Raw genomic sequence first — 11,642 nt, 5'->3', positions numbered from 1 at the left:
CAAGGGGCCTAGGGATGTACTTCCGGAGGAAGGGGCGAGCCTCGCGGCCGAGCTTCCGGCGGAAGGAGGGCCTCGCGGCTGCGCTTCCGGGGGGCTCGCGGGGCCCGCCGGGAAGCCGGAAGGCCGCCGGATGCTATGGGTCTCGGCGGTGCAGCCTTCCGGGTCTGCGAGCGAGGTAAGTTCGAGACCCGCCGCGGCGCGGATGGCCGGGCGCGCGCGTGGGGCCGCGGTGGCCGTGGCGGCCGCGCTGGCGCTGCTCTCGGCCGCGATCGCGCTCTACGGGCCTCCGCTGCGCTCAGGTACGGCCGCGGCGGGCGGGGGGCCGGGGAGCGGGGCGGGGGAAGCGGGGCCGGGTGGGGGAGCGGGGGGCCGAGGAGCGGGGGTCTGGGGAGCGGGGCCGGGTGGGGGAGCGGGGGCCGGGGAGCGGGGGCGCGGGGGTCTGGGGAGCGGGGGCCCGGGGGATCGAGGTCTGGGGAGCGGGGGCCCGGGGGAGCGGGGTCTGGGGCGCGGGGGTCTGGGGAGCGGGGCCCGGGGGAGCGGGGGAGCGGGGGTCTGGGGGATCGAGGTCTGGGGAGCGGGCCCGGGGTCACGCTTGCACTTCCAGGCAGCTTCCCGTCCCAGCTTTTTGTCCTGTTTGCTCTGGCGTTCATAGTTAACCGGGAGATGGTGTCGTAATAAGCCAGCTCTGGCTCCACCATCGACGGTGGGGAAATGTTCTTGACTTCCTCGGACCGTGTGCTAACAAAGCGGTTTGCCTTGTGTGCTAGTTTCTGTGGCGGTAACCGGGGGTGGGTCTCCGAATGGAGACCCTGACTCCTCCTCTGTGCAGTGGGGAAGCAGAGCCTCCTGCTGCGGAGGCAGAAGAAGAGAGTAGGTCGCCAACCCTGTCCAGGCCAGCCAGGTCCGTCAGGTGTTGGAAAAATGACACAGGCCCACAGGGAATGGCAGGTGCCATTACAAAATGCTACAGCCAGTTACAGATGCTTTGGGGAGGGGGGTGGTCTAGGGCTGGAACTTAGAGCTTCCCACTTGCTAGGCAGGCGATCTATCATGGAGTCACACACACCCCAACCCCAGACCCCCCCCCCCTTATTTTTTTTCCTAAGATACTTTTGTGGTAGGGTCTTGTGGGTTTTTTTGCCTAGACTGGCCTGGAAATTCTTTCCAAGCTAGCTTTTCAGTAAGTCTTCCACTGACTATAGACTTTTTCAAACCAACACGTATGGCATCTGAAACAAGAATCACCTGAGTTTTAAGGATATTGTAGGTGCGGCTGCCTGGAGTGAAGCACTGCTCACAGAACAGCCGTGGAACAAGATGATGAAAGTGTTCTTCCATGCCAGTCTCGCCCCATTAACAAGTACTATATTTAGGATACTATTTAGGGTGGTTCAGTTAATATCCATTGTTGAAAGTACTACTGGGAATAATACAATGACTCTGTCAGACTTTGAATGCAACAATAGAACCTCACAAGTGGAGGCTTGCTTCCCAGTTTTGAAGAGAGACAGACCTAATAGAGGGAATTGAGATGAGAGTTTAATAAGTGATTCCCCGTAGGCTTCTGAAAATTAGTCCTTTCTGAAGACCAAGTAGCCTGATGCATTTTACAAATAAACCAGAACACAGTGTTATCAGAGCCAGGGTTGTAACTTTTCCGTTGGGGAAAACTGACATTTCTATTAAGTCTGCTTTGGAAAGTGGGATATTTTAAGTCTCTTTAATATAATGTGAATGAGGATTCACCATTCTGAATAACTTCATTTTTTCTGTTTTTCAGCTTTACAAAGAACATTTTCACTACATAAAGCACAGTCGGTAGAGGACATGGAGAATTTCTTCCAGTTGGTGAGAAATATTGTACCAGCACCAACATCAAAGAAACACAAAGGGCAGGATGGTCGTATAGGTGTTGTTGGAGGCTGTCAAGAGTGAGTGTCACTTTAAAATGTTGGTGTTTAGGGGCCGGGAGTTTGGCCTAGTGGGTGAGTGCTTGCCTAGCAGGCACAAAGACCCCGGTTCGATTCCTGGGTACCACATACATAGAAAAAAGCTGGAAGTGGTGCTGTGGCTCAAGTGGCAGAGCTCTAGCCTGGAGGAAAGCCCGAGGACAGTGCCCAGGCCCTGAGCTCAAGCCCAGGACTGGCAAAAACAAAACTAAAGCCTTTTACCTGTCTGCATGTGCCTGCCTGCTGCCGTCCACCCGTCCAACTTCAGTCATTTCTCATGGTGCCTCTCAGAGGTGAGCGGCAGCTCTGATGACTTGTAAATTTCCCCTTCACCATGCCTGCATGCACGCATGGTGGTTCTTTTATTTGTGTGTTTTGTCATTAATCTGGCTTTCACAATTCCTGGCGAACATTGCCCTTCCGAGCCAGGTTCTCTCCCAGACGAGGTCCTGGCATGTGGTAGGGACGCAGCTCCCTACTGTGCATGGCACATAAGCACCTGGGCCTGGGCTGGGCTGGCTCCTGTGTATGTGCACACTGGGGTCGAACCGGGCTGTGGCTGTTGCCCTTTTGTTGACTGCTGTGGCGAGGGCACATGTGGAGACAGTGGCTCTTTGTTTTGTGTGCTCAGCATTTGTCTTCTGCCGGAAGTGGTGCTCAGCCCAGCCACCCAGCCTTCCAGCTCCCTACCTATACCAGGGCCTCACTAGAGGCCTGTACCCAGAGACTGGCACTTCGATACTATGGGGACATGAGGCCTGATGGCCCTGGTGGCTTTGTCCTCGGTCCTGGAGAGCAAGTTCTTCTGCTCCAGGCCTCTGGTCCCCTGACCTCCTCCCCATTCCCTCCCCCTCTTCTCCCACCAGCACTGCCCCTACCCCTCCTCTCCCTCTCCCACCAGTACTGCCCCTCCCTTTCCCCTCCCTCTCCCACCAGCACTGCCTCCTTCCCCTCCCCCCTCTCCCACCAGCACTGCCCCTCCCTCTCCCTCCAGCACTGTCCCCTCCCCTGTCCTCCCTCTCCCACCAGCACTAACCCCTCCCTCTTCCCCTCCCCCACCCACCAGCTCTGTTCTGTCCTGCCTAGTGTGGAGGCCACAGGCCCCCAAATGGCAGCCTTGGAGAAAGAGGCTTTTGTAGTTCTCTCCCAGCTTGGATGTTCCTGCTGTAACCTCACGTCTGTCTACAGTTCTTAGCTGTTCACGTGGTATTGTGTTGATAGCCTGTGGTCTCCTGGTGCAGGTGTGCCTGCTTGCTCAAGTTCTTGACTCCCGTATCTTTGCAGGTACACCGGAGCCCCGTATTTTGCAGCAATGTCCGCTCTCAAGGCGGTAAGTCAGCCCCAGTCCCTCCTTAGAGGTCCTGTGCTAAAGAGTAGGCTAAATGTGTCTGCTAGAGATGAGTCATTAATCATTCCAGCATCTATTCTGCAACAATGTAACATGAATTGCATTGCAAGCTGCTTTTTTTCATAACCAAAATAATCCTGAAGTACCTCACATAAGCAACCTGTGGCTTTGAACTGGAGTTTCCCATAGACAGCTGGCCACACCCCTGAGAGTTGTAGAAGTCCGCCTTTGTCCCCAACATTTTCTTGTTCCACTTTCCCCAGAGCCTCCCGGCTGCAGTGTGGCATCTCCGTGGCAGGAGCACTGGGGGCTGGGGTGCTTGGCCTTCGTCTGTCAGGGTGCTCTGTTCGTCCTGGCTGCCCTCAGTGGACCTCTTGCCTTGTTCCTCAGGGTGCAGACCTGTCCCATGTGTTCTGTGCCAGCGAGGCTGCGCCTGTGATCAAGTCCTATAGCCCGGAGCTGATTGTCCACCCAGTCCTGTGAGTGGGCTGCACGTCCTCCCTCCCTCCCTCCCTCCCTACCTCCCTCCCTCCCTCCCTCTTTGCTGTTCGACTTGGTCAGGTTGATGTGTGGTTGCACTCCCTGCACTGGAAACGCTGCTCTTGACGCTGGCACTTGAGCCGTGTCGTAAAGCCTCGGGTGGGGAGCACAGAGGCCTGGAGCGGGCGCCTGGTGAGGCCACGGCATCCCCAGGAGAAGGGCTGGGCCTGTGTTTGCAGCACTGGAGCCCTGGGCAGCTCTGTGGGGGAGTGGGACCCGGTTTCGACAGGGGGCCATAGGCTGCGCTGGGGCCCTGGGATGCATGGAGGAGGCTGTTGTAAGGCCTGTCATTGATAAGAGGCATAGGCTCTCTGTGGGGAGGAGGGACACGATTCTGTGGGGGCTGGGGCCCAGCCCCCAGGACGGGCTAGCAGACCAGATCCCAGACATGAACCTCAGGTTGTGTCAGCCTGAGCAGGCCGTGCGTTGACCTGGTGGAGAAATGGCTCCACTTGGAGCCGGGGTATTCTGGTCACCTGCGGGTCACTGAGATGGACATAGCTAGAAGGCACAGGCAAGAGTGAGGTGGACAGGGCTGGCTGGCCAGGAGACGGGACGAGGTGGGGGAGTGGCCCCTGGAGGAGCCTGGCTGGGAGGAGCGTGGGAGCAGGAAGGAGGCAGGGTGCACCACCAGTCACCTGCTGGTTCTAGTGGTGGTCCAGATCAGATCACTTAGGGTCACTGAGGACAGCATCTTACCCTGAGCCCTGTGGAGGCAGAGGGCACAGCAGCCCCAGCAGTGGGCTCGAGGCTCAGAGCCGGACTCTGTGCAGGGAGGTGTCGGTGAGTGCTAGTGACCCCTCTAGGGGTGACAGCAGTGCCAGGGCAGGGGCCTCTCTGAACCTCATCTGTGAGGTGACAGTGGAGCCCAGGGCATCTTCAGGCCTTGTCTGTGGAGTGACAGCAACACTAGGGCTTGGCACGTGTCTGAGCCCTGTCTGTAGGGTGACAGTGGTGCCAGGGTGGGAGCCTGGAGTGTCTCTGCGCCCTGTCCGGGGTGACAGCAGCACCAGGACGGGGGGCTGGGACTCTCCTGGCCAGTCCGTTGGTGTGTGAGATGCTTCTGTCTGTCCATACAAATGCCACAGGCCATTGATAGGGCCAGATAATTTTGAAATTAGTCTTGATGGATTCTTTTATTTTTGCTGGTCCTGGAACTTGAACTCAGGGCCTGAGCACTGGCCCTGAGCCTCTTTGTGCTCAAGCACTCTACCACTTGGACCACAGCACCACTTCCACCTTCCTCTGGTCAGTCATAGGGCTTAACTCTGGGCCTGAGCACTGTCCCTGACCTCTTCAGCTCAAGGCTTGAGCCACAACGCCTCTTCCAGTTTTCTGGTAGTTAATTGGAGAATAGAGTCTTACATTTTGTTCCAGGGATGGCTTTGAACCGCGATCCTCAGATCTCAGCCTCTTGAGTAGCTAGGATTCCAGGCGTGAGCCAGTGGCTCCCAGTCTTAAGGACATGTTCTAGCGTATTGTTTATCTGCTAGTTGAGACAAGGTCTGGGTGGCTGGGCTGGGCTGGAGCCTTCCATCCTGCTGCCTCAGCCTCCACATGTGGCTCTAGGCCTGTAAGCTCGGGAGTCAGCAAGAGTCAGGTGCGGGGGGGGAGAGGGGGGACAGGAGAGGTGGAGTGGAGTGCGGCCTGGGATGGAGGAGGGCGTGGAGCAGGGAAGGACAAGGCACAGGGAAATGGGCTGTTGGAGTTGTGGCCGGGCCCGTGCTCTCTGGTGGGGACCATCTTGGGTGGATGCTGGGAGATTGCCCGGCATGGTGCACGTGTCTTCTGTGAAGCTAAGTGACACTTTCAGAGTGAAGTGGTTTGGACAGGGCATCTAGCGCCTGGGACAGCGCACCTACCAGTTGGCGCCCGCCCCTGGCTCCGTGCCTGCTTCTGGTGCTCCAAAAGAGAGACAGTTCAACGACGTGCAGGCTGCCATGCAACGTCACACAGCCCCCCTCTCCTCCCTAGGGACAGCCTCAGTGCGGTGGAGGAGGTGCAGAAGTGGCTCCCCAGGCTCCATGCCCTCGTGGTCGGGCCAGGCCTCGGCAGAGACGACCTGCTGCTCAGTAACGTCAAGGTAAGTGGGGTCACGCTGCAGGCACACTCTTGGGGCCCCCTCTGAGCCTGGCAGGTGGACAGGTGAGATTGTGGGGGCTCAGAGCTTTGTCAGGCTCCGGGCTGGCCCGGCACCTGCTTGACCAGCAGTTGACCTCGATCACAAGGGGTTGTTTCCAGACTTGTCTCCTCTCCACGAGCCCCTGGATTGCCTGTAGGTCTGCAGGGAGGGAGGCTCCCGGGCTGGGGTTTGGGTGGTGACTGCTGACCCTGCTAATGAGTGTGGGCAGGAGTGCTGCCTTAGCCTTCCTTAGCGGCACACCCTCCCATGGTGCTCTGCTTCCAGCTGGGGCTGTCTGACCCTGTTAAGTCCTGCCGCACACCACCAGTGCTTGTGGCCCCGCCTCATACAGTGGTGTTTTTGTGTGGCTTATTCTACTCCTTCTAGAAACTTCCCTGCTAGGATGCTCAACTTTCCTGATTTTCGCTTATTTTTTAATGGCAGAGCCTATACCATGTACTGTGCCCGTGTCTTCCTCCCTCCACCCCGCACCCACTCAGCTCCAGGCTGGGAGTCTTGGCTCTTGCTGTGGCTGGACCCCTCCTCTGAGCTCAGCTCTTCAGTGCTTTGTCTCATCTCTCCAGGAATCTGAAAATTAGGCTGTGCCAGGGCTGTCACGTCCAGGGCATGGGTGAGAGTCTCCTATGGACTGCTGCTCTGAGATGAGGAGGTGTGGGGGGCTGGAATTGACCTCACATCTGTGAACAGAGAACGCTGTATGGTGGTTGTAAGACGTGCACACAGGTGCTGTGAACCTTCGTAGCGACTGGACGCAGGAGCATGTGCTTCAGGAGACGCGGGTGTGCTGGGCACACGGAAGCGGACGTGCTTCTGGAGTCAGCCCTCGGCTCCTCTGATGGTCACTGCTCTCCTTCCTGGCAGGGCATTCTGGAAGCCTCCAAGGCCAGAGGCCTCCCTGTGGTCATCGACGCGGTGAGTGGCCTCTCCTCTGCCCGCACAGCGAGCGCAGGGGCTCGGGCTGCCAGCTAGTCTCCCCTGCTCTCCCCAGGACGGCCTGTGGCTGATTGCCCAGCAGCCAGCCCTCATCCATGGCTACCAGAAGGCCATCCTCACCCCCAACAAGATGGAATTCAGCCGGCTCTGGGAAGCTGCGGTGAGTCAGGTGGACTCGGGCACCGCTTGGCCTCAGCCTGGACTGTGAGATGAGAGCCTCCATGGTTGACGTGCCTCTGCTTGGGTGAACGTAGCAGGGGGAGCGCCTGCGCCAGGCCGCCCCACAGGGGCGCTCCCTGCACCCAGTGTCTCCTGTCCTGCCCTGGGTGCTCCGAAGCAGGCGCTCGCACCTAAGTGCCACTCATGGGCACTGGAGTTGCTGTGCTTGCACAAGCCTGGTTTGACAGCGGAGGTCAGGCGAGAGCAGTCACCCGAGCCAGCTAGACTTGCTGTGCAGACAGTGAGGGCGCCCGAGAGCCGGTGGCGGGGTCACGGGGTCGACCTGCTGCCCGGGCTCTCACTGTCTCCCGGAAGGCTGGCCTGTCCCTCTTATCATCGTCCATTGCAGGTGGGCGGTCCTGTGGACGACAGAGATCACCGAGAGTCTGTCCTGCGGCTCAGCCGGGCCCTGGGGAACGTGACGGTGGTCCAGAAGGGCGAGCAGGACCTGATATCCAACGGCCAGCAGGGTGAGTGGGGCTTCCCTCGGCGTGGTGTCCGCAGACTGGCCCCAGGGGACCTCTTGTGTATTCTCATGGGTTTAGCTTCTCAGGCCTTGTCTGACACACTGGTGCCATGGCCAAAGACTACTCTGCGTCCTTGGCTGCCCGGCCCGAGCCTGCATACTTTGTTGACCTGTAAATGACATCTAGAAAGCAGCTATGGCCACCACTGCAGGAGGCCAGGACAGTGCTCCAGCCGTACACCTGTCCATACACAAGTCACTTGTGTTCTGTTTTGTAAAAATGGCTAAGGTGGAAATGTGCCGCCTCTGTCTTCACAGCCTGTGGGTGGGCAGTTCCCTGGGAATCACAGCCTGGCTGTGGACGCCACCAGGGACCTGGAATTCAGAGACCAAGAAGGTGCAGGGGTGGGCGGGCAGGCAGGCAGGACAGTCCTGGACAGACCTCCCAAGGCGAGGCTGCTGTGGGGTGGGGCAGGGCAGGGGGCTGCCTTGTCTAACACGGGATACAACAAGACAGCACCTTGAGCTCAGGTGCAGGGAAAACTGCAACACCTGGCAGTGGGGTTCTGCCAGACGTCAGGGGTGGCGTTGGGGCAGGCGTGGAGGTATGGGGGGATGCCGGCAGGGCCAGGGTTCTGCCTGCGTTCTCACTGCTGTCCCCATGGCACCTCTCACTCGGCCACCTGAGTGAGTGGGGATGACGAAGCGGGCATGCTCCCCATGCTGCATGCCCGTATGCTCATGTGTGCTCATTGCACTCTGTTCTCTGCAGTGCTCGCCTGCAGCCAGGAAGGCAGCAGCCGCAGGTGCGGGGGCCAGGGCGACCTCCTGTCTGGCTCCCTGGGGCTCATGGTGCACTGGGCCCTCCTGGCTGGACCTGAGAAGACACACGGGTATGGCCACATCCTCCTTCCCCTGTTCTGCCACCCCTGCTTCACTGTGCACCCTCCCTGCAGCTGCACTGCAACGTCCTGACATGCCCCAGATGAGCTGGCAGGGCCTTCCAGCCACCGTGCAGGACACTGTGGTCGGAGGCCTCTGTGAACTGAGGACCCAGCTCAGAGGCTGAGGGCAGCTGGTCTGCACACTGGGCCTCCTTGGTGTGCTCTTCTCCCATTCTATTTTACCTGGTCTTTGGAGCCATGCTGGCCTCAGTCTCACCATTGTCTTGTCTCAGCCTCTTCAGTGCTGGGATTAAGAGGCAGTAGAGCCGGCCTGGTGGTTCACACTTATAAGCTGAGTTACTCAGATCTCAGGAGGCTGAGATCTGAGGATCGTGGTTCAAAGCCCAGGCACTGAAGTCTATGAGACTCTTACCTCCAGTTAACCACCAGAAAACCGAAAGTGGCACTGTTGCTCAAGGGGTAGGGCCATGGCCTTGTGCTGAAGAGCTCAGGGACAACGCCCTGACCCAGAGTTCAAGCCCCATGACTGATACACTAAACAAAACAAAAAGAGGCGGCAGAGTTCTAAGATGACCGGCAGCTCCCACTCTCACGGCGGTCTCGGGTCTCAGGCCCAAAGCTGCTGCACAGGCATCTGCTGGCCAGTCCCTCTTCGTGGCCCTGCCTGGTGGGGGATGCCCAGCTTCGATGGCCTCGCCTGCTGCTTGGTGTGGCGTGGCTGCAGTGGTCGTTTCTACACACACCTAGACCACTGGCCAACTTCAGGTGCTGGGTGGACCCGTAGGCCTGGGAGCTGTGGGTGTGACAGATACGCGTGCCAAGTTGTCAGGTTCGTGTCATGGCCTAAGAGAACCATGGTGCAGTCTTGAGGTTTCCCTGACCTGCATGGACACATGTGCTGCGCAGAGGATGCTGCGGGGAAGCAAGGCTGTTTCCATGCAGCAGGGACTCAGGATCAGCCTAAACCTGCTGGCTGGCGCTGGGCTTGGCTAAGAGCTGCCTTTCCCCAGGGGCCTGGCCAACTCCCAGCCGGTTGGGGGCTGTGAAGCTCCGCCTGCTCCAGCCTCTCCCTTCACCCTCTCCCCTCCAGCTCCAGCCCGCTCCTGGTGGCCGCCTGGGGCGCCTGCACACTCACCCGGCAATGCAATCACCAGGCCTTCCAGAAGCACGGCCGCTCCACCACCACCACCGACATGATTGCGGAGGTGGGAGCCGCCTTCAGCAAGCTCTTTGAGACCTGATGTCGAGGCCCGTCTGTGCCCACCTGCCAGGGCACAGGCTCCCACAGGGGTCTGACCCCTACCACAGACTGATGTCGAGACTGGAGAATTGACAGCACTGTGTCTAAGCTGAAATACAGTTGGAGATGTTTCCACCCTAAGCAGTCTCCCTCACGTGTTTAGCTTCTCAGCAGCAGCCGCAGGGAAGGTGGCGAGGACCGTAGGAAGGAAACTCCAGCAGCACAGCTGTCCTGGGCTTGCCCTGCCAGAGGCGCCTCGGTGTTCACTTCTGCGTGTCCTCATGGCACACTGCGCTAGACACCTTTGCGCAAATGTCTGCTTGCCCAAGGCTGCCAGAGGGCCTCGTGTGGTTTCTGAGGTGACTGGGTATTGGTGGGGTTCATTGACAATTCATGAGAGGTGCACTTGGGAATCTGGAGCCTTCTAGAAGACTGAGGGGCCAGGGTGGTGGAGAGTGCAGGACAGTCCCCATCTGAGCCAGAAGCTCCTGATGCAGCCATGGGAGTGGGAGACTGGACCTTGCAGGGAGAGGGCTGGCTTTGTTGTATCCAGGAATGTGTGGCCCACTCTGGGTTCCAGTGGACCTGGCAGCCTCTGATCACCTTCTTTCCATGGTGGAGGCAGAGCAGCCACAGAAGGACTTCCTGTTCTCCATCACTCAGACACTGCTCCAGATGGCTGGCCTGTCTAAACCAGCCAGCTTGTCACATTTCCATACACATTTGCTGCTGGTTCCCGTCTGATTGACAGATTTTGTTCTCCCTGTGAATTGTGCCACGAATGTCTGCTGTGAGCATTATACGTACGTCCTGCCCAGGGCTGGCGAGGCAGAGCCAGGCTGCCACGCCGGCCCTCATCAACACTCAATAAAACTCTGGGTCTGGAGTCCGGTGGTCCACAGCTTGCCTGGCATGAGTAAAGGCTCTTGGTTTCTATCATCAACACTGCAAAAAGTGAACGTTGAAAGAAGATGGTAAAGAGATTCTCAGTTTCCTAAACGAAGATGAGGTATCAGAAGGTCCGGAGTTTGGCCTAGTGGTAGAGTGCTTGCCTAGCATGTGTGAAAACCCAGGTTCGATTCCTCAGTCCCACATACATATTAAAAAGCCAGAAGTAGTGCTGAGGCTCAAGTGGTAGAGCTCTAGCCTTGAGAAAGTCCAAGGACAGTGCTCAGGCCCTGAGCTCGAGCCCAGGACTGGGGGTGGGGGGGGAAGGGGGTATCAGAGCCAGAACTGCAGTGTGTTGTGGCAGTTTTGTTTTGCACAGATACAGACTGGTTCCCTTGGAGGGGTGATATGAGCCCAGCAGCGGCAGCTATATAACTCTAGCACAGTTAATCACAGGCGTCTCTTGAAGCTCATGGACACTCACAAGCAGCAGCCTGGCCCAGGACAGGCCCCGGGGACAGTCGCCTCGCCCCATGTAGCTGTCTCAAGGTGTTCTCTGGGAACCTTCCCTCTTAGTTCACAGGTAGCAGGGGGTTTTTGGTGGGTTGGGTTTTTTTGGGTGCGTCATGGGGCTGAGGCTCTGGGCCTGTGCACTGTCCCTGAGCTCTTCAGCTCAAGGCTACCACCCGACCCTTGAGCCAAGTCCCACTTCCCGCTGGAGATAAGTCTGTGTCTCAGGTCCTTTTGTGCCCGGGCTGGCTTTGAACGTTGGTCCTCAGATCTCAGCCTCCTGAGTAGGATGACAGGCGAGAGCCAGCGCACCAGCTCACAGGGAGCAGTTCTGAGCCCCGTGCCCTGACCTGTGTGGCCGAGTCCAGGTGCCTGCAGGCCATGAGGTTTGGCTAACAGCCTCAGTCAGGCTACAGGTGTGTCCTCCAGAGACGCGGGGTGGGGAAGGATCAGGAAGAGCCGGCGGCCCAGGTTCTGCCAGCTGGGGGAGCCAGGAGGCCA

General features: G+C 58.5%; 1 protein-coding gene across 3 annotated transcripts; it reads left to right on the top strand.

The window, feature by feature from the left end:
• Positions 1–10,629, top strand: Naxd (NAD(P)HX dehydratase). Of its 3 annotated transcripts, none has more exons than XM_090341880.1 (10): positions 1–175; positions 1,781–1,931; positions 3,234–3,279; positions 3,688–3,776; positions 5,812–5,920; positions 6,842–6,892; positions 6,969–7,073; positions 7,482–7,602; positions 8,371–8,491; positions 9,594–10,629. In XM_090341880.1, exons 1-10 carry the CDS (start codon positions 136–138, stop codon positions 9,742–9,744), a joined length of 984 nt encoding a protein of 327 aa, XP_090198006.1. In that variant the 5' UTR covers positions 1–135; the 3' UTR covers positions 9,745–10,629. The 3 variants fall into 3 exon arrangements, with proteins under 3 accessions (XP_090198006.1, XP_090198007.1, XP_090198008.1); XM_090341881.1 differs by having other exon boundaries at positions 169–299; XM_090341882.1 differs by lacking the exons at positions 1–175; positions 8,371–8,491 and adding an exon at positions 182–299.
• The last annotated feature ends 1,013 nt before the right edge of the window (positions 10,630–11,642 follow it).

Source organism: Megascapheus bottae, chromosome 11, assembly GCF_031878675.1.
Source record: "Megascapheus bottae isolate mThoBot1 chromosome 11, mThoBot2.hap1, whole genome shotgun sequence".
In the NCBI taxonomy this organism is placed as follows: Eukaryota; Metazoa; Chordata; class Mammalia; order Rodentia; family Geomyidae; genus Megascapheus; species Megascapheus bottae.
Note: the sequence above shows the minus strand (reverse complement) of the source record. Positions and strands in the feature narration are given on the sequence as shown.